At 42.9% G+C, this 22,613-nt stretch overlaps 1 protein-coding gene across 6 annotated transcripts in view; it reads left to right on the top strand.

Moving 5' to 3' along the window:
• Positions 1-1,594: 1,594 nt before the first annotated feature.
• SOS1 (SOS Ras/Rac guanine nucleotide exchange factor 1) overlaps positions 1,595-22,613 on the top strand; it is a 108,503-nt gene continuing 87,484 nt past the window's right edge. For 5 of the 6 annotated variants that reach the window (XM_087823492.1, XM_087823493.1, XM_087823490.1 and 2 more), the window contains exon 1: positions 2,763-2,862. In XM_087823492.1, coding sequence (XP_087679618.1) covers positions 2,776-2,862 — 87 coding nt within the window. In that variant the 5' untranslated portion in view covers positions 2,763-2,775. Of the gene's footprint in view, positions 1,662-2,762; positions 2,863-22,613 lie in introns of those variants that run through there. The other variant, XM_087823491.1, reaches the window with a different exon arrangement.

The raw sequence follows: 22,613 nt of genomic DNA, 5'->3' as shown, positions 1-22,613 counted from the left end.
CGCCGCTGCGCCGCCCGGGCCGGCGCCGTGCGTCACGTCCGCCGCGGCTCCAGGCCGCCTGCAGCCCGGGAGGGGCGCGAACGGACGCCGTGCGCCTGCGCAGCAGGGCCGCGGGCGGCGGCTGGCGCCGAGGGCCCGAGGGGCTTTCGCGTCTCCGCGGGCGCGTTCCCGGGGCCGCCACGGTCCCGCTCTGCAGGCGCATAGGTGTCTTCCCTTGTCCCACGAAGCACAGGCCGACGGCGCCGCCGAGCTCGACCGCTCCCCGGTCTCGGCGGCGCCGAGCGCGGTTCGCTCCCCGTGGGTCTCGCGGCGGCGAAGCGCCGGCCTCTCCCCCGCGACCTCTCGTCAGCCGCTCGCTCTCCGCTGGCGGCCGAAACGTCCGCCCAGTGAACACCTGCCCGCCGCCAGGCACGCGGGCCAGGCGGCCACCCGCCGCCCAGGGCGTGTGCCTCGAGGGCAGCTGAAGGCGACCTTGGCGGTCAGGCCCAGGCTCCTGACGGTCCCCCAGCGAGTGGATGTCCGGCTTGTTCTGTTCTGACCCGCTCGCCCCCAGAGTCCGTTTCCTGCGGCAGCTCCCATTGGGTGTCTTCCGGGAAGCTTCCTGTACCCAGCTTCCAGGCCTTCAGTCATTTGTTGAGCACCTACTGTGCGCCGAGCGCTGGCGGCTCGCGCCGCAATAACGTGACGCCCAAGACGATGTCGCGGCGCCTGCCTTCTGGTTGGGGACCAGCCGCTAGGACACCGAGGCCCGCGACGCGGGCTTCTGGCGGGAACACAGGCGGCCTCGGGAGCGGGACGCTGCCACCAGCTGCGGGGCCGTTAGGGGCCGAGGGGGCTCGGGGCGGGGGAGCGGCCGGCGCGTGGGGCCGGGGCCGCCGAGCGGAGCCCCACGCAGGCGTCGCGGGCCGTGGCGAGACGCTGGAAAAGAATCACGGGGAGCCACGGAGTCCTGGGGGCAGCAGCGTGGCGCCCGTTGAGTCGCCGGGAACCACAGCGACGCGACGCGTGGGCCCCCGCGTGGGCCCCGAGGTGCGGGCCGGGCCCCGCCCAGCCCGCCCCGCGGCCGCGGCTCTCCTCCCGCGCCCGCCCGAGGACTTGGGAATGACTTTCAAAGTGTCATTCCGAGCGCTACGGAAGTGTGGAGGGTTTTTAACGCAAACCCTGTGGGTGCACGTGGAGAGGAAAGGACGCCAGGCTGTCGGAGCTTCTCCAGGAGGCCCCGCGGGGCTGTAGAGCCACCACGTGAACCCTCCCGGTCTCGGCGACCCCGGGGGTCCCGGGCGGAGCCGGGCACGGCCGCCGCTGCGCCCCACGCGGGCCCGAGCCGTCTTCTCACCCGAGAGCACGAAAGCGATGAGGTGGCGACGAGGACTCGAGGAGACGATACTCCCGCCGCGCTTCCTGGTAACCGGCAACCCGCCGGCCACACTCCAGGAAACAAACGCCGGCATCCCCGGGACGGCGGCGGAGCAGTCTGCACAGCACGCGCCTTCATTCCACAAACCTCCACGCCCCCGGGGGTCGGCCACGTCCCCGAGGGGGCGGTAAGGGACATGCCCGCCCGAGGCCCGGAGCGGGCTGCGGCCCTGCCCTCGGTTTTCACCGCAGCTGAGCGGCTGCTGGCGCTCAGACCTGAAGGGGTCTGAGGCGGCCGTGCTGAGGTCAGTGTCACGCTACACGCTTCACCCTCGGCGCTGTGCGAAGGCCGGCTGCAAGCGCCGCGCCGCGCGTGTGATCTCGCCAGCACCGAGCAGGTTTCGCGAGCGAGCCGCCGGTCTTTTGTCCCGTCTGTTTACTATACGCGGCGCGCTCCGGGCAGCCCTTATCTGCGTGTTCGGGAGCAAAGTACACGCACACACCCGTCCCCTTTCCGAAGGGGAGGCTCGGGGGCTGCGCGAGCGGGGTGGCATCCCCCGCGGCCCGAGCACCCCGCGGGGGGCTTCCCCCAACTCCCCCACCCCCACCCGCAGGCCCCTCGGCCCAGGGCGCGACTTCCCGGGCGCTCGCCTCCCCCGGCAGCCCCCGGGGCGCACTCGGGCCTGGCGGGGCGCCCTCCCTCGCCCGCGTCCCTCCTCCTGCGCCGGGAGCCGGAAAACCCGGAGCGAACCGGCCCTGCCCGGCGGCGCATGCTCAGTAGCGAGCAGGTTCAGTTCGCTAGTAGGAAGCTCCGGCGCTACACCGGCGGCGGCGGGGCCGCGGCGGCACCTCAGGGCGGCCGGACTCCGCGACGACGACCTCGGGCCTCTCCCCTCCCCCGCCAGGCCCCGGCCCCAGCTCCGCCCCGCCCGGGGTCGCTCGCGCTCCGCGGTCCCGGCCGCGCTGAGCGGGCACCGCGGCCGGAGCGTCCCTCCACACGCCCTCCCCCAGCCGCCAGCGCCGCCGCGGGGCCAGGCCGGGCCGGGGACGCAGCCCGGGCGGGCGGGCGGCCGAGCGGGCGGGCGGGCGGCGGCCGCGGCGGGGGGCAGCCCGGGGCGGCGCCGGCGGCCCGGGGAGGGGTGGGGGCCCGGCCCCGGGGCGGTGGTGCGGGATGCCGCCGCCGCCGCCTCCGGGCTGCGTTCGCTCTCCGCGGCTGGTGCCTGTGTCGGGTGGGTGGCCGGGCGCGGGCCTCGCCCCCCAGCCGCCTCTCCTGGGCTAGCCCGGTCGCGCGGCGCCCCGAGGGGGCCGGGTCGTCTGGTGCGGCCGCGGCCCTGTCCGGCGCGGCGAGCTCGCCCTCTCGCGGCTCCCGGGCCCGGCCGCCGCCGCCCCCTCCCCGCCCGGAGGCGCCCCGGGGGCACCATGCAGGCGCAGCAGCTGCCGTACGAGTTTTTCAGCGAGGAGAACGCGCCCAAGTGGCGGGGGCTGCTGGTGCCCGCGCTGAAAAAGGTGAGAGCGCGCGGGACCCTTCCCCGCGGCAGCCCCCGAGAGGGCGCGGGCCGGGGCTGGCGGGGGGCTGGCGGAGGGCTGGGGAGGCGGGGCGCGCGGCCGCCTTTCTTCCCGGTCTCCCCGCCTCCCCGCGAGGACGGCGCGCTCGGAGCGGTCCCCCCACTCTCGCCGGCGCTCGGTGTTGACATTCACCCGGTGCGTGGCAAGGCCGCAGGGCGCCGGGGAGAGTTTGTCCGGATACTGAAATCCCTGACAGGTTAATGCTGTCCCCTGGCTGAGAGACCCGAGTCGGAGGAGCCCCCGTTTTCGGCGGAGGTCAAAGCGGGCCACTTTTCCGCCTCCTCGGCCTCAACCCCGGAGCTGCTGTCAGCCTCCGGCTCCGGGTGTCCAGTCTGTTGGTTTTCGTGGGCTGGAGAATGCTCTGGCCATAATGCTCGCTCTAAGTAACTGCACAGCTCGCCTGCCAGCAGCAGTGTGGCCTGTTTTGCTCACCCTCTGTAATCACTCTTCATTGCCCCGATTGGGGATCCCCCACTCCGAGGAACAGGGGCGGGTGTACATGCCATTCTTTTCCTTCTAAAGTCTGAAAAATCTTGGTACTATCATTGGCTTTGTGGGTTAGAAATTTTAACCTTTTTGTGTTTGTTCAAGTGTGCCACATTGTTAGCTAAAGTTATAACACGATCTGTACTTTTAAAATGTTGATACATTTTAAAAGCTTCTAAAGCAACATTAAACACATTGAAACATCAGAAACTAGTTTGAATGAACATTAAAAACAACCAGAGTATTTTTTGTTTTCCTTTTGCTTTTTCTATAAATACAGGAATTGCTTTACTCTTTTAATCCTTTTTCTAAATCCCAGTTTCTTGTTGCTCATTGTTTCATGTTTTCTGCTGAAGATGTATTTTTACTCCTCCTGAAAGTTGAGATTATGGCTGTACCTTTTCTAAACATTTATCCTTTTGAAAACTATGTCTTAAAAGGTGTCTGATATTTTTCAAAGGCCAGCAACTTTTACTTTCCCTTTTGCCCTGTTCTCCCCACCCCCCTCTTGGTGTCTTATAGTGGAAACTATTTGGTTTGTTAGCAGAATTTGCTCATGTATTTCAGATATAAGTTACTGACTTTTTCTCTCCGGTGTCTGACTAGTCGCAGACATTTCTGTGAAATTGTTTTCCAAGAAAACCAAAGAGATGCCTTAGATACTTTATTCATTAGAAATCCTGTCAAGCTCTCACTCTATTTACTTTGCTTTACCTGCAAGCGGGCATCTTAGCTCATAATAGAAGGTGAGAAAGAGGTCTCAGTGATGCTGGAGCTGATTGGTATCCTGACCAAGGTGGGAAGGAGACAGAAAAACTGTTAAAAAGACACAAAAGAACTCATAAAACACCATCAGTTTGGGGCTGTTTTGTTTAGAAGCAAGCAGCACCTATCCCAGGGGAACCACCAAGACACCCTATCAGCCCAGGGCCTATGAAGGAGTGAAGAAAGCATTGTGGGAGCTGGAGGCCAGGCCCAACCCCACACTGGTGGCCCTTGCTGAAATCTGCCCACAGAAGCATTTTGTTTGGCTGGCACATGTTATTTTAATTTTAATGTAATTAGTTGCCAATATTTAAAAATGGGATATATTACATAAAATCTGAGTTTTGAGCTTTTCATGAAGAATGGGAAGCTCTTTCCACAGGGGGCCCGCGTTCAAGCAAGGCAGTCAACTGCTGTAGCTGCCCTTTTTAGACATAGCGTGTAGTGTTTCCAACTTACCACAGTCCCCACCAGTCCTCTTTGCTTATTTACATAAACCAGTTTTGAGCAGAGATATTCTTGGGTGACAGTGGAAGTGATGGGAGGAGGTGGACGTGTACACAATCTAGGCAAGCGTAAGGTCCTTCCAATTCTTATTTAAGGTCTTATCTACTAACGATGATTCTGTGCCTCCTAAGACAAGGCTGAAAATATATTTTACATCTGGATATGCTCTTGGTGGCTCAGAACCCGCAGTGTCACCTGCCTTCTAGACATTTCTTGTGGCTCCATATCTCTGACTCTTCTTTAGACTTACCGCACTGTTTGCAGATGTGCCCAACTTGGTATCTTACCTGAGGCTCTCTGGACATAATGTTCTCTTCACCTGGATTGCCCTTGTCCTGGCCTAACACTACTCATCCTTCTGGACTAATTTGACTTCAGATATTTTCTTAAATCTTCAGTACTGAGTTGGAAAGTCTTTATTTTCTGTTAGCACCCTAGCCTAGCACTTAACAATGAATTTTAAGTTCCTATATAATTGTCTTCCCTGCCCTTATTCCTCCCCAACTAGACTGGAGGGTCCTTGAGAACAGGGATGATTATATATATTTCCTCACCCGAGGATATAGTTATTGATTTTAGGGAGAGAGACAGAGATAGAGACAGACAGGCATTGATGTGAGAGAGGAACATTGATCCGTTGTCTCCCGTACTTGCCCGACTGGGGATCAAATGTGCAACCTAGGTGTGTGCCCTGACCAGTCATCGAACCCAAAACCTTTCTGGTTTATGGGATGACAGTCCAGCTGACAGCCGCCCGGCCAGGGCAAGAGCAGTGGCGATACTTTAATCCTCATTTTACCCTCCATCTGTTGAATTTGAATGAGTGGGGAGGGAATACCGGAGACTAATGCCATCACCTCCATCCCTGCCACCTGCCGTGAAGACTGTGGCCTCTTGGTTAACGGCTGCATTATTTTATGTGAATGGTTCAGAACTCTGGGGTCGTCTCTGAGCTCTCTCTGTGTCCTGCCCACACCCAGGCAGAGCCTGCAGGTTCATTCCCCTTTGTGTTCTTCTGACCCGTTCTGAGTTCCCTCCCCCAGACTCCTGGGACAGCCTCTTACCTTAGGTCACTGCTTCTCACATCACCTTTATCTGTTTTTCAAATTTCAGAAGTTGTAGTGCACTTCTGAACATGTCACCCTGTTGTTCAGAACCGTCGATGTCTTTTGAGAGCGTAGGACGAAGCACACATTCTTCAGCATGGAATCAGTGGTGATAGATGACCTGGCTTCATCCTGCTTTTCTGACTGGGTCACCTACCGTAATCTTTTCTTTATGCTTCAGCCAATCTGGGCTACTACTTTTCCTGAATACGCCCAGAATGTCTTGCCACATTACCAGTCTAAGTTCTGTCTTATTTATTGCACAACTGTATCATGCCTACTACAGACCAAGCATTGCCTTCAGAACTAAGAATAAAAAGGTAAATGACATCATCCAGAAATGACAAAGTTAGAACGTGATAGGAAGTTGCAGAGGATGACTTTGGAGAGGAAACTGATTATAGAGAATGTTTTGTATGTTAAGCTGAGGAGTTTGAATTTTATCTTGAGGGGATGGAAGTCACTGAGGAATTTTAAATAGGGGAGTAACATCAGATTTGAATTTCAGAAAATTCTCTTTGGCCATAGAATACAAAGTAGATTGGAGAAGAAGGAGACCCTAGGTAAGGAGCAGTTTACTAGTTCAGCCAAGAAACGATGTGCCTTTGAACCAAGAGTGCATTTGAACTGGGGTGGAAATGGGATGAATTTCATTTGAGATGTTTAAAAGGCAGAATTACAGGACCTAGTAACTCATGGAGTGACTGGGGGAAGTGTCAGGAGAGCAGAAAGAGTCTTAAGCTTTTGGTTTGAGTGCCTTCAGTCAGGAGAGAGAATGTAGGAGGAAAACCTGTTGTTGGGGTGGAGAGAATGCCCTAACAAGATGAGCTGTGGACATGCTGATTTGAAAGTCCTTTCGGGTTATCCAGGTGGAGTTGTTGAACTGGGAGTTGGTTGTCAGCACCTGGCGAATCAGATTTGGGACTTCTAGGTGTGTACATAAAGCCACAAGAATACATGCATATGGAGGCTTACACATAAATGTTCATGGCAGCTCTGTTCAACAAAAAAATTGGAAACAACCCAAATGTTCATACAGGTGAATGAATAAACAAATATTGGAATACAGTTCAGCAATAGAGAGAATGAAACACTGACACACATGACAACATGACTGGACGTCAAAATAATTAAGTTGAATGAAAGAAGCCAGACAAAAAAGAGTGTATACTGTTTAATTCTATTTATATAAAATTCTAGAAAATGCAAACTAATCTACTATGAGAAAAAGCAGGTTAGTAGTTGTTTTAGAGGGGAAGCTTTTATGCTCATTTGTCTTGAATTGCGCCAATAGTTTCAGGGGTATCTACCTATGTTAAAATTTAACAGATTGTACAGCTCAGATATATGCAATTTATTGTATGTAAATTGTTCTTCAAATAAGGTGTTTAAAAAAGTAGATGAGGCTGCCCACAAAAATGATTAGAAGTAGGACTGAAATAGGTCTGGCATTAGAACTCGGGGAAGAGCATGTACCAGTGTGTGGGGGGAGCGGAGGAGGTTAGGAAGGAAGGAGTCAAGGGGAAAGTGAGCCTCTAGGGTCTGAAAGGCTGAGAAAGAAAAGAGTTTCAAGAAGAGTCATTAACCTGTGAGCTGCAGAAAAGTCAAATGAGGTACCTGAAAACTTAGACTTGACAGCTAAAGGGTCACTTATGTTCTAGCAGTTTCAGTGTGAGGGTAGGAGGTGGAAGAGCATGGAAAAGGAATAGCAAGGACAGATGGCATTTTTCAGATTACTGTTTCTAGAAGCTTGGAAATGAAGGGAAAAGAGAGACTTCTGTGGCAAGAAGGGGCTTCAAGGTTGGGGAAGACGCTTGTGTTTTTATTTGAAGGTGAGAGAAACTGGTGTATGTTAGGAGCCTTTGCGGAAGGAGCTGATGGAAGATGCTGGTGAAATACTGAACAAGGGGGGGATGAGCTCAGGAACACAAGCGTGAAATTTGCCTCAAACTATTTGCTGTACTATTTTAAGTGCCTTACATGTTCTCTGATTCTCATAGGATACCATTATTGCCTCCATTTTACAAGAGAGGAAACTGAGGTTTGGAAAGGGTAATTTGGTCACAGAGTCTGCATTTTTAAACACAATATTATGCTACCTCTGGCAAGGGTGATGACATCAGTTCTTCTGAAATGGGAGGGAAAGAGATAAAGATGGGTTTGTAGGTTGAAGAGCAGGGAGTTCATGCTAGGTAGCCTCTATTTTCATGATGAAATGAAAGGAAAGATTCTTTACATAGAGCGAAGAGAAATGAGTAAGGAGTTTAAGAAGCATGATAAAATTTTGGAATTGCTGCTCTGGATTGTGCAGAAGGAGCCAGCCAGTGAAGTAGAAAGGAACTGCTGAGCAGTGTGGAGGGTGGAGACCATAAATTTGGAGTAGAATTCATTGGTCTCATAGTTGTGAGATTTTCCTCTAGCAGCACTCATTAGTTAATGGGTAGAGAGGGATAGTTGGTTGGAGGTGACTGCAGTAGGGACTAAAAATCTTTTTCTTTTTTAATATGTTTTTATTGACTTCAGAGAGGGGAGGGGAGAGAGAGAAACATCAATGATGAGAGTCATTGATCAGCTGCCTCTGCACGCCAGAATCAAGCCCACAACCCTCAAACCTGGGCATGTGCCCTGACTGGGAATCGAACAAAGATCTTCTGGACCATAGGTCCACTGATCCATGCAGGCCAGGCTAAAAATCTGATAAATTGGAAGAGGAGGGTAATGGCAGCAGACAGGGGACTATGGTGAGAGGTGATGATGATTGTATTTTAGAGTTTTAAGATTCCAGAGGTGAAGGAGATTAGATAATCAGAAGCTCTGAAGTTGGTGTATGGAATGATGAGTTGCGTACCTGGATGATGATGAAGTCCGCAGGGATTATGTATATATCGCAGTAGAGAGGGAGACTGTGTTCCAGCAGTAGCAGGGAGGTCCAGAAATCACAGCAGTGAGGATGCTTTAACCAGATAATAACAAAAGTGGCAGCTACTCCCCACTCCCATAATGTATTTTTTATTATAGCTGTAGATAGAATACAAAAAAAATGCACTTCATTTAAAAATATTTTTGTCTTGTAGCCAAGTTTTTTACTCAATATTTTATGAAAAATTTAAATATGCAGAAAAGTTGAAAGATTTGTAAACACATATACAATTTGTATACCCATTACATAGATTCTATAATTTATATTTTACTGTGTTTGCTTTATCACATGCTTATCCATCCCTCTATCCATCCACCAATCCATCTTATGTTTTGATGCATTTCAAAGTAAGTTGCAGACATTAGTATACTTTACTCCTAACATTTCAGCGTTCATGTAATTAACTGGAGTTCAGTATTTGTTTATGGTTCTTTTTACTAGGTAAAATTTATATACATTGGAATATACAAAAGTTAATTTTACCATTTAATGAGTTTTTAAAATTCAGTGCAACCCAAGCCTCTACCAAGATATCAAACATTACTATCACTTGGGACATTTCCTTCATGTTAGTCATTCACTACCCCCACCTCCCAGAAGCAAATGCTGTTCTGATCTTTTATCATCCTGCCATAGATTTATCTATTCTAGGTCATATAAATAGAATCATACAGTATATATTTTTGGTAAGGCTTTTGAGGTTGTGTTTATCAAGAATTCAGTTCTTTTTTCTATCATATGAATGTCAGTCATTTATCAAGTAGATGGTTACCTGGGAGGTTTCCAGTTTGGGGCTGTTATGAGTAAAGCTGCCTTGAATATTCTTATACAAGTATTTTTCTTTTGTAGACAGATGTTTTCATTTTTCTTGGGTAAATACCAGGAGAAATGTTGCATGGAGTGTCTATTTCGTTTTATAAGAAACTGCCAGACCTTTTCTCAAAGTGGTTGTACCCATTTTGCATTCCTACCAACAATGTATGAGAGTTCCAGTTGTTCCACATCCTTACCAATATTTGGTGTTATTAGTCTAGTTTTAGTCGCTGTGATGTATGTAGTGTAGCTCATTGTGGTTTTATTTTGCATTATCCTGATGACATTGAACACTTACTTATTCATGTCCTTTTTGTTGTTGTTGTTAATCCTCACCTGAGGATATTTTTTCCATTGATTTTTAGAGAGTGGAAAGGAGGGGGAGAGACAGAGAGAGAGAGAAACATCAATGTGAGATGGATTGGTTGCCTCCCACATGTGCCCCAGTGCAACTAAGGTATATGCCCTTGACCATAATTGAACCTATGACCCTTCAGTCCGTGGACTGATGCTCTACCCACTGAGCCTTATTCATGTTCTTACTGATCATTCGTGTATCTTCTTTGGGCAGTATCTGCATAAATCTGTTACACATTTTAAAAATTGAGTTGTTATTTCTTTTTAGTATTTAGTTGTAAGAGTATTTAGTATTGAGTTATATATCCTGGATAACTGTCCTTTATCAGGAAAATATTTTATTCTAGCATGTGGCTTGTCTGTTCATTTTTCTTAAAAAAATTTTTTTTAATCTTCATTTGAGGACACGCTTAGAGAGAGAAAGGAAGGGAGGGAGGGAGAGAGAGAGAAAGAGAAAGAGAAAGAGAGAGAAACGTCAATTGGTTGCCTTCTGTACATGCCCTAGCTGGGGATTGAACCTGAAACCCAGGTATGTGCCCTGACCAGGAATCTAACTGGCAACCTTTCAGTGCACAGGACAAACACTCAGCCAACTGAACCACTCTGGTCTCGCTGTTCATTTTCCTAATGGTGTTTTGTTTTGTTTTTTTGATGAGTAGAAGTTTTTAATATTGATCAAATTGATCAGGTTTTTCTCTTTTAAGGTTATTGCTCTCTGTGTCCAAGAACCCCTTGCCTGCCATCAAGTTATGAAGTTATTCTCCTAATGATGTTTTCTAAAAGCTTTACAGTTTTATCTTACATAATCCCTCCATTTCAAATTAATTGTTGTGTATAATATGTGGTAGAAATTTAGATTCATTTTTTAATGCTGATATGTAGTTATTTTAGTAGTTGTTGAAGAGACTTTCCCTCTTGGATTGTATTAATAAGATTTTGTGAAAATTAAGTCAATATATGTAATATTTATTTATGTAAATATGTATTTAAATGTGTTATTTCTAGGCCCTCCATTTTATTCCACTGATCTATTTATTTATCTCTACTCCAGTACCACACTATTGGATACTGTAGTTTTATAGTAAATCTTAGGTAGTGTAAGTATTCTAATTTTGTTCTTTTAAAATATTTTTTAGTGTTTCTGGATTTTGCATTTCAATATAAATTTTGAACCAGCCTGTCAATTTCTACCAAAAAAATCTTGGTGAGATTTTGATTGTGATTGCATTAAATCTATAGATAGATCACTAGGGAGAATTAACATCTTAATAATATTAAATCTTTGGATCCATGAACATTGTATATCTCTCCATTTATTTAGACTATTTTTTTTTTTTTTAATCCTCACATGAGGATATTTTTTCCATTGCTTTTCAGAGAGAGTGGGAGGGGGGTGAGGGGGGAGAGAGAGAGAAACAGGAACATTGATGTGAGAGAGAGACATTGACTGATTGCCTCCTGCAGGTGCCCTGACCTGGGGCTAGGAGCAAACCCACAACCCCATAGATGCCCTTGACCGGGAATTAAACCTGAGACTTTCCTGTGTGGGGGCCGATGCTCTAACCACTGAGGAACACCAGCCAGGGCTATTTAGACTTTTTAATTTCTCTCAGCAACCCTGTGGTTTTTAGTGTAAAAGTCTTATGTATCTTTGGTTAAGTTTAATCCTAAGTATTTTGTTTTTTGATGCTACTGCAAATTGTTTTAAAAATTTATTTTCTAATTGTTTGATATGAGTACATAAGTATACAGCCAGTTTTTGTTTATCGAACTTGTGTTCTTTGACCTTGCTGGTAGTTGTTTTATAAAGTCCATAGAATTTTTTTTTTTTAACATATCTTTATTGATTTCAGAGAGAGGAAAGGAGGGGGAGAGAGAGAGAGATAGGAGCATCAATGATGAGAGAGTCATTGATCGGCTGCCTAGCCCACAACCCAGGCATGTGCCCTGACTGGGAACCGCACCCGGATCTCCCGGATCCTAGGTCGATGCTCAACCGCTGAGTCACGCCCGGCTGGGCCATAGAATTTTTTATTTTTACATAATTATGTCATCTGCAAATAGCCTATTTATTTATTTATTTTTCTTGCCTTATTTTACTGTCTAGGATCTCCAATACAAGTGGTCATCTTTACCATGTTCCCATTCTTAAGGGAAAAAACGTCTTATTTCACTACTAAGTGTGATGTTAGTTGTTAGTTTTCATTGGTGCCCTTTATCAGATTGAGGATTTCCCCTTCCATTTTTAGTTTTCTGAGAGTTTTAGAGTTTTTAAAAATCATAAATGGATTTGAATTTTGTCAAATGATTTTTCTGTTAAAATGATGATAATGTTTTTCTCCTTTATTTTATGGATATAGTAATTACATTGATTGAATTTTGAATGTTAAAACAACTTTACATTTCCTGGATAAACCATAGCAGGTAGTAATTTATTGAGTTCCTGCTGTGTGGCAGTATGCTAGTCACTTTGCTTGGTAGTTTACTTCCTTCTCTCTGTTCTACCCATTGACTTTTCAAGGTGATAATTTGTACAGCTGAATTTTACAGCTAATGAAATGGATCCTGAGAGGCAAATTGCTCAACATCTTATAAGGAGTAGAATTAGGATTTGAACCTAAGTCTGTCTAGCTTTAAAAACAGCTCTTTATACTGTGTTGCTTCCTTTGAGTAGGCAGTATAATACAGTAAAATGGTGCCCTGATGGTCTTGCACCTTAGGTTTCAGGGAAGAAGTGCTGTAGGAGAGAAGGTGGCTGAATGAAGAGGGCTTCAAATCTCTTGCTTGAAGCTGAGAAGCTCAGCCCTTTTACATATTGGTGCTCTGCATAAGATTACATTTGAAAAAAACGTTCTGGCCCAGCCGGGCATGGCTCAGCGGTTGAGCATCTACCTAGGATCCAGGAGATCGTGGTTCGATTCCCGGTCAGAGCACATGCCCGGATTGCGGGCTCTATCAATGACTCTCTCATCATTGATGTTTCTGTCTCTCTCTCTCCCCCTCCTTTCCTTTCTCTGAAATCAATAAAGATCTTTAAAAAAAGAAAAGAAAAGAAAAGAAAAAGTTTTGCATTAAAAAAGTAAGAATTCTAAAAGCAGTAGTTAATGGAAAGGGAGATCCTAAAGGAAAGGACAGAGAAGTAATTAGGTCTTGGGGTGGCAATAGGAAGTTAGGAGACTATCCATGTGTGTTTATATTTGGGAGTGATGAAAGTGACATTGTAAGTAGAAGTGGGAATTAGTCAGGTAAGGATCAGGAGGAAGCGTATTCCAAGGATTTGTGGTGGCTTGGAGTCCAAGAGGAGGTCATCATTTTAAGAGTCCTGTATAGCTGGAGTCTGGAATGTGGGGCCAGATCTTGTGAACCAAGTTACTGCATTTTGTCTTGTGAGCAATAGAGAACCACCAAAGAGTTTTAAGCAGGGTACTGGCAATTATATGTGAATTTTGAAGGGTCACCGTCTGCTCTGTAGAGCATGGATTCAGTGGCAGCAGAACTGTAGGCAAGAAGGCCAGTTAGGAGACTTTTTCAGCAGTTCACAGAAGGAATAATGGTGGTCTTGACTAGGGCATTAGCTGTGGGAATAGAGAAAAGTGGATAGATTTAGAATTGGGAGTAGATTGGTGATTGAATGACAGGTAGTGAGAGAGAGGAGTCAAAGCTGATTCCCAGGTTTCTGGCTTAGAAGTCTAAGTTGTAATGGTGATGAAAGGGAACCCTGGGAGAGGGGCATGCCAGGAGGGGAACCAAGAAACCATCAGTACTCTGGGAAAGAGTTTGAGAGAGAACTGTGATAGGATAGAGTTACACTTTGGGAGTAGCTAAGTATGGCAAGCATGGAAGGCATCTTTGTTGGATTGTTGTTAATTAGGGGCAGGAATAAACTGAAAGTCTTTCAAAGTACATTTCAAGTGCCATCTCCTCTGCAAAGACTTTCTACAACTCCATTCCCTAAGTAAAATGAATTTCTTAATTTCCTTAATACTTTATACCTCAATTTTAGCACTTAGGTTTGTTTGTATATGTGGTTTCTCTCCTCTATATTGGGAGTTACTCGAGGGCAAGAATAGGTTCCTACTCATCTTTGTATACCCTATAATGCTTAGCATATTTCTCATGTATAGCAAGTGTTCAGTACATATTTGTTCAATTGCCTGTGGTTCTGAGTCTATCCCCTCAAGAATACTAATGTATGGAGTTAGGTAGGACTTAGTTGAGGTCTTCGCCAGTCAAAAGGCATTGGAATTGTCATGTTCAGTGTATTTTATTTTAGCAAATAGGGAAGCAAATGTATATATGTTAGCAATGATTCATTTAAAATGGCCAGATTTTTTAAAAAGTATACTTCAAAGGAGAAGCAGATGCCAAGATGGGATCAAGCATGCAAGAAATTTGTTAGAAGTGCTTGTGAGAGAAAATGAGGGTGGAGGTCAGGAGAGTCCTCAGACTGTGGTGCAAGTCTGACTCTAAGTGAAGGAAAGAGGTGAGGAAGGAAGGAACTTTGGGTGAAAGTGTCTTACACTGCTGTGCAGTTCTAAGAAAAGTTCACCAGACCTCAGGAAGTCCTTGAGTGAAAGTTGCCTGTCACAGGAATTCCTCAACTCCCAGGATAGGCCTGCTTTAGTGTGTATGCCTGCTTTAGTGTGTATGCCTGCTTTAGTATGTATGCCTGCTTTAGTATGTATGCCTGCTGTACTCAGCCATTGACTGGGAGCAGCCAGTGAGAAGCATGGCCTCCACACAAACACGTGATGGATTTCAGAATGCACCAGCTGGGACCCTCTGTAGTCAGAGATCTGAGAGGCTCCTTCTCATAGCCAGCGAGGGTCATTTCTGGCTGTAAATTGCCTGATTCAGAATAATTGAAATTATTCATTTAAAGTGGGTAATTTGTTCTCCCCAAATCCCTTATATTAAAAAAATATATCTTAGGGTAAGTTCTAAAAGTCAAAGTTAATTATTGATAGTAATAGTACACAGTTTGCTTTAGTAGTTATCAAATAAAGTTTGAGTTTCATATTGAAGTTTATTTTATAATTAAACCTTTGTATGAAACCACAAACAAAGCAATAGAGACAAAAGAAAACAATGCAAATGATACCCATATTATTACTATATGAACTAATGTATCAGGAACACTTTAAGCACTTCAGTAGTACCCTGAGTAGTCCAGGCATCCGGCCATAAAGATGACTGACTGCTTGTTGACTTTCCTTTTTAGGCTGGGCTACCTCCAAGGCAAGTGAAAACAAATCAGTAAAAGAAATTCTCATAAAGTCAAACTCTGGCAACCTTCCCTTTGGAGTTGAGGATGGTATATACATCAGAGAAAATAACTAATTTAAAGTTTTGGTATTATGGCCCTTGAATTTCTCAGATATTTTTAAAGACATTTTTAAACTGTAACAAGAAGATGATTTTGAAAGAGTTTCTTTAATGCTGCTTTCCTGCTGATTTTGACTGGTTTGGTTTTATTTGTTGAGCACTTATTAAAATGGCAAGCATTTAATAAAAGCTCAACTAAATTTGTTGAGCACTTATTATATGGCAAGTATTATGGCTATACAATTAAAAACATAATTGTTGTTTTTATGAAACTTAGACATCTGGTGATAAAAAAAAAAAAAAAGTGATCTGCTCATGTGTGTTAAAGCATCCCAATTGCAAATGGGATCAGTCCTCATATTGTTTGGTTCAGGGTTAAAAATAAATAATAAAACAAGTCGAGGTTTTTTTTAAAAGTTATTTTTAATTAGCAGACTTTTTGTAATAAGCTAACTTAAATTTCAGTTATTTTATAATTGCTGAAACAGAGTTTTTCTTTTCTATATAGACAAATCCCATTTTCTATTTTACTTATAATCTAACCCATTTGCACATAAGTTGATTTCTCTGTATGTTCCAATAATTTGTAATGGATTGCCCTGATAATTACATGCAGATATTTTGTGTAAAAATTTGGGTAGGATTCTGATTTCTGTACATATATTGAATAACTCTTTAAAATTTTTTTTATTGTGGTAAAATATCTTATTTTACCAAAATATAGCTATTTTTAAGTATATTAAATTCAGTGCCAGTAACTACATTCAGTGTTGTGCAGCCATCACCACTAAAAGTTTTTCATCACCCCAAACAGAAACTCTGTACACATTAAGTAATAACTCCTCACTTCCTCCTCCCCCAGCCCCTAGTAACCTCTAATCTACTTTCTGTCTCTACGAATTTGGCTATTCTATATATTTTTTATAAGTGGAATCATACAATATTTATCCCTTTGTGTCTGGCTTATTTCACTTAGCGTAATGTCTTTAAGGTTCATTCGTGTTATAGCATGTATCAGAATTTTTGTTTTTAAAGGGTAAACATTTCATTGTACGTATATACCACATTTGTTTATCCATTTCTCTGTTGAGTTGTTTCTACCTTTCGGCTATTGTGAATAATACTACAGTAAATATTGGTATATAAGTATCTGTTTAAGTCCCTGTTTTCAATTCTTTTGGGTATATAGCTAAAAGTAGAATTGCTGGGTCACTTGGTAATGCTATGTTTAGCTTTTAGAGGAACTGCCATACTGTTTTCCATGGCAGCTGCACCATTTTACATTCCTACTAGTGATGCATGAAGGTTTCAGTTTCTTTACATCCTCACCTACACTTGTTTTTTTTAAATTGCCATCCTAGTTGGTGTGAAATTATCTCTTATTGTGCTTTTGGTTTGTATTGTGTTTCCCTAATGACTAGTGATATTGAGCATCTTTTCACATGCTTGCTGTCCATTTGTATATCTTCTTTAGATAAATGTCTGTTCAGGTCTATTGCCCATTTTTAAATAAGTTTGTATTTTTGTTGTTGAGTTTTAGGAGATCATACATATTCTTGATATTAAACCCTTATTGGATATGTGATTTATAAATATTTTCTCTCATTCAAACCCAACCAAAAAGTTGCCTTTTATTGATAATGTCCTGTGCACAAAAGCTTTTAATTTTGATTAAGTTCAATTTCACTGTTTTTTTTTTCATTGCTTGTGCTTTTGGTGTCATATCTAAGAATCCATTGCCCAATCCAAGGTCATGAAGATTTGCCCTTAAGTTTTTTTCAAAGAAGTTCATGGTTTTAGCTTTTATATTTAGGTTATTGATCCATTTTAGGTTAAATTTTGTATTTGGTATGAGTTAGGTGTCCAATTTCTTTCTTTGCATGTGGAAATCCAGTTTTCCTAGTACCACTTGTGAAGGGATTGATCTTTGTCCATTGGATAGACTTGGCAGTTTTGTCAGTAATCAGTTGGCCATAGTGGCACAAATTTATTTCTGGACTCTTAATTCTATTCCATTGGTCCATGTGTCTATCTTTATGACAGCACCACACTGATTACTGTAGCATTGTGCATTAAGTTTTGAAATCAGGAAGTATCTTCTTTATTATCATTTTGACTATTTAGGGCCCCTTGCAATTCCATATAAATTTAAGGACTGGCATTTCCATTTCTACAAAAGAAGGTTATTGCTATTTTAATAGGGATTGCATTGAATCTGTAGACTGTTTTGGTAGTATTGACAATATTGATTGTCTTTGTACCCATGAACACAGGATATCTTTCCATTTATGTAGGTCTTCTTTAATTTTTTTCAGCAATGTTTTGTCATTTTTAGGATAAAAGTCACCTCCTTGATTAAATCTATTTCTAGGTATTTTATGCTTTTAGATATTATACTTTTAGTTGCTAATGGAATTACATTAGTAATTTTCAGATTGTACATTGCAGGTGTATAGAAACAAAACTGTTTTTTATGTGTTGGTTTTGTTCTGCAACTTTGCTGAATTAATTTACTAGCTTTGGTAACTTTCCTGTGGATTCTTTGGTATTTATGTTTCTGTATACAGTATTATGTCACCTGCAAAAAGCAAACATAGTTTCACTTTTCTTTTACATTATGGATGCCCCTCCCTCCCTCCCTTCCTTCCTTTTTGGTCTGATTGCAGTGGCTAGGACTTCTAGTACCATTTTGCATAACAGTGATGAAACTGGCTATCCTTGTATTATTCCCGACCTTAGGGTAAAGTTTTTGGTTTCCCCCATTAAGTATGATGTTAACTGTAGGTTTTTCGTAGATGCCATATATTATGTTGAGAAAGCTATCTTCTGTTGCTAGTTTTACGAGTTGTTTTGTGTGTGTGTGGTTTTTTTTTTAATCATAAAAGGATGTTGGATTCTGTCAAATGCCCTTTCTGAGTTAATTGAGTGATCATGTGTGTTTCTCCCCCCCTTCATTCTATTAATGTAGTGTATTAAATTGATAGGTTTTTTTATGTTTAACCACTTTTTCATTCTTGGGATAAACCCCACTTAGTCAAGCTGTATAATCCTTTTAATATGCTGTTGGATTCAGTTTGCTAGTATTTTGTTAAGGATTTTTGCATCTGTATTCATAAAGGATATTAGCCTGTAATTTTCTTTTCTTGTGATATCTTTACCTGCCTTTGGTATGGGGCAATGCTGGCTTCACAGAATGAGTTAGGAAGTGTTTCTTCCTCTTTTGTTTTTGGTAGAGTTTGAGAAGTTTGGTGTTAATTCTTTAGATGTTTAGTAGAATTTACCTGTGCAGCCATCTGCTTTTGGACTTCTCTTTGTTGGGAGGTTTTGGTTACTGACTTAGTTACCTGTTATGCATATGTTGAGATTTTTAGTTTCTTGAGTAAGTTTAGGTAATATGTGTGTTGATAGGAATTTGTCCATTTGTTCTAGGTTACCTAGTTTGTTGGTGTATAATTGTTTACAGTATTCTCTTATAATCTGTTTTATTTCTGTGAGGTGAGTAGTAATATCCCCACTTCCATTTCTGAATTTAGTTATTTGTGTTTTCTCTTTTTTTCTCCTTAGACAGGCTATTGAAGGCTTGTCAGTTTTGTGGATTTTTTTCAAGGAAGCAACTTTTCGTTTCATTAATTCTGTTTTTTTCTAGTGTCTATTTTATTTATTTCTAATCTGTATTATTTCCTAGTTTTCAGTTTAATTTATTCTTCTTTTTCTAGCACTCCAATATGTAAAGTTAGGCTGTTGATTTAAGGTCTTTTTTCTCTTCAATGTAGATATTTATAGCCATACATTTCTCTCTGAGCACTGCCTTTGCTGTATCCTATAAGTGTTTTCTCTAAGTATTTCTAATTTCCCTTGTGATTTCTTCTTTGACTCATTGATGTTTAAGAATGTTTTATTTCTTTTCTACATATTTGTGAATTTTCCAGTTTTCCCGCTGTTGTTGATTTCTAACTTCATTCTGTTATGGTCAGAAAAGATGCTTTGTATGATATCATTGAGACTTTGTTCTGTGGCTTAACATATGGTTTATCCTGGAGAATGTTCCATGTGCACCTGAAAAGAATGTGTATTCTACTGTTATTAGGAGAAATGTTCTATATATATGTCTGTTAGGCTATTGTGGTTTATAATGTTCCAGTCCTCTATGTCTTTATTGACCTTCTGTCTAGATATCCTATCCATTATTGAAATTGGTGTTTTGAACTAATAACTATTATTGTAGAACTGTTTTATTTCTCCCTTTAATTCAGTCAGTGTTGACTTCATATATTTTAGGGCTCTGTTGTTTGTGCTTAATTGTTTATAATTGTTCTATATTCTTGATAAATTGACCCTTTCATTAACATAGAATGTCCTTCTTTATCTCTTGTAACAGTTTTTGACTTAAAACCTATTTTGCCTCGTATTAAAATAGCCATCCTAGCTCTCTTTTGCTTACTATTTGCATGGAATATCTTTTTTTGTCCTTTCATTCTGAGCCTGTTTGTATCTTTGGGTATAAAATGAGTCTCTTGTAGGCAGCATATGGTTGGATGGTAGCTTTTAATCTAGCCTGCCAATCTCTGTCCTTAATTGGAGAGTTTAATCCAATTAAATTTAAAGTAATGGCTGGTAAGGAAGGACTTCTGACATTTTGCATTAATATTTTATTCTTTTTTTTGGTCTCTCATTTCCTGCTGCCTTCTTCTTTTCTTGTTGGTTTCTTGTAGTGAAGCATTTCCTATTGTGTGTATTTTTTAGATATTTTCTTTATAGTTACCATGGGGATTAAATTTAATGTCCCAATTTATAACAATGTAGTTTGAATTGATACTAGCTTAACTTAGGTAGCACACAAAATTTTGCTCCTCTACAGCTCAGTCCTCCCCCCTTTATATTATTGCCACCACAAATTATGTCTCTTTTTCTTTTTAATCCTCACCCGAGGATATTTTTTCCATTGCTTTTCAGAGAGCGTGGAAGGGGGGCTGTGGAGAGAGAGAAGGTGGAGGGGGAACATTGATGTGAGAGAGACACATCGATTGGTTGCTTCCTGCATGTGCCCTGACCAGGGCCGGAGGCCAGGGATTGAGCCTGCAACCCAGGTACGTGCCCTTAGCCGAAATCGAACCCGGACCCTTCAGCCTGTGGGACGACGTTCTAACAACTGAGCTAAACCAGCCAGGACATAAAACGTGAATTTTATAAAGTGCTCCTACGTATGTTGGGGCATCACTGATAAGGGATCTCTGCCACATTTGGAAGACTCTTGAGTGTGAAGATTAAGAACATGCTTGAAGAAGAACTAAAAAAACAGAGATTCTTTTCTTGAGTCAGTTCTTTGTTTTATTGTTGGGAACTATGTTATCACAGAAAGTAATAAAAAATTTGTTTGGGAAGGTCATACATATTGTTTTTAGAGCAAAACAAATGAAAGATGATATGAACTTGGCACTTGATACATGTTTGGAATTTGGTGTGTGTAGTTATTTTCTGTGGGAAAGTCCTTTGAATATTGCCTTTCCCATGGCTAATGTACACACACCACACCCCTTCCCTGCCAGGACCCTCTAACCTCTGTTAATAACCTAGGTTATATTATTCCATATTTCTCCATGTTGTCATGTTTATGTACAAATGTAGATCTGTAATGCATTATAAACACACATACACGTGTGTGTGTGTGTGTGTGTGTGTTGATCACTTCCTGTACTTCAAGTTTTTCTGTCTTACTCAAGAATACCTTGTGGAAATCTGTCAAATAGCATAGCTCTAATCCTTTTTTTTTTTTTTTTTGGTGGGAGGGGGAGAGAGATTGATTTGTTGTTCTACTTATTTATACATTCATTGGTTGATTCTTATATGTGCCCTGACCAGGGATCGAACCCGCAACCTTGGAGTATCAGGACCGCACTCTAACCAACTGAGCTACCCAGCCAGGGCTTAATTTATTCTTTTTAATGGCTACATAGTTGTGTTAGTTTGCCAGGGCTGAAATAACAGAGAACCACCCACTGGGAAGCTTAAACAACAGAAATTTATTTTATTATAATTATTGAGGCTACAAGTCCAAGATCGAGGTGTTGGCAAGGTTGATTTTTTTCTGAGGCATCTTTCCTTGTCTTGTAGATCTATATCTTCTCCCTGTGTCTCCACATGGTCTTCCTTCTGTGTTAATATGTGCCCAAATTTCCTCTTCTGATAAGAACACCAGTCGTATAGGATTATGGCCTACCCAGATGACTTCATTTTAACTGATTGCCACTTTAAAGACACTGTCTCCAAATATAGTCACATTCTGAAGTACTGGGAATTAGGACTTCAACATATGAAAATTTAGGGGATACAATTTTAGCTTATAACAATAATATTCCATAATTTATTCAAACATTCCCTTACTGATGGACATTTACATTATTGCTATTTTTTTAATCGCTATGAACAATGGTGCAATAAAATCTTTGTATATGTATCCTTTTAGTTCTATAGGATAAATTCCCAAGAATGTGTTTGCTGGGCCATAGGGTATATTTACTTTTAATTTTAATAGTAGTTGCTGGATTATTTATTTATTTATTTTATTTTAGAGAGAGGAAGGGAGGGAGAGAGAGAGACATCGATTGATTGCCTCCCATATGCACCCAACTGGGGATTGAACCTGGGTAAGTGCCCTGACCAGGAATCAAACCCACCACCTTTCAATAGGATGACGCTCCAGCCAACTGCACCCCACAGGCCAGGGCTGGATTACTTTTTTAAAACTCTGTTATCAGTTAGCATTTCTACTAGCAAGGTAATACAGTAACCTTGTCCTAGCATTGCTGTCAAAAATAGGTGTTATTGATCATTTTAATGTTTGCTAGTCAGATTGGAGTAATATGATATCTTATTGATCCTTTAATTTGCATTTCTCTTAATTCTGTTAAATTTTAGGATTATTTAATATGTTTGTATTGGGAAATGTTTTTTAAATATGTTTTTATTGATTGTAGATAGAGGAAGGGTGAGAGATAGAGAGATAGAAACATCAGTGAGAGAGAAATATCAATCAGCTGCCTCCTGCACATTCCTTCCGGGGGTTGAACCCAAAACCTGGTCGTGTGCTCTGACCTGAAACCGAGGACCTCTTGATTCATGGGTCAGTGCTCAACCACTGAGCCACACAGGCTGGGCTGTATTGGGCAATTTTTAAATGTCAAGCTTCAATGAGATTATAAATAGTTATTTTAAGAAGAAAAAAAGTTATTATTTAGGTATGTTGCCAATTCCCACTTAATAATGAGTTGAGCTTCAAAAGTTGGTTTATGAATTGCTTGGGACTTGAAATGAGAGGCAGTATTATAAACAGTGATTAGATTCTCAGGCCACCCTACAAAGTATGTTTAACTCATAATGATATAACTAATACTATATGAAACTTAACGGTGTGA

The sequence above is a fragment of the Miniopterus natalensis genome, chromosome 13, assembly GCF_054644295.1.
Source record: "Miniopterus natalensis isolate mMinNat1 chromosome 13, mMinNat1.hap1, whole genome shotgun sequence".
NCBI classification, from domain to species: Eukaryota; Metazoa; Chordata; class Mammalia; order Chiroptera; family Miniopteridae; genus Miniopterus; species Miniopterus natalensis.
The sequence above is the reverse complement of the archived record's forward strand: the minus strand, read 5'-3'. Positions and strand labels throughout refer to the sequence as shown.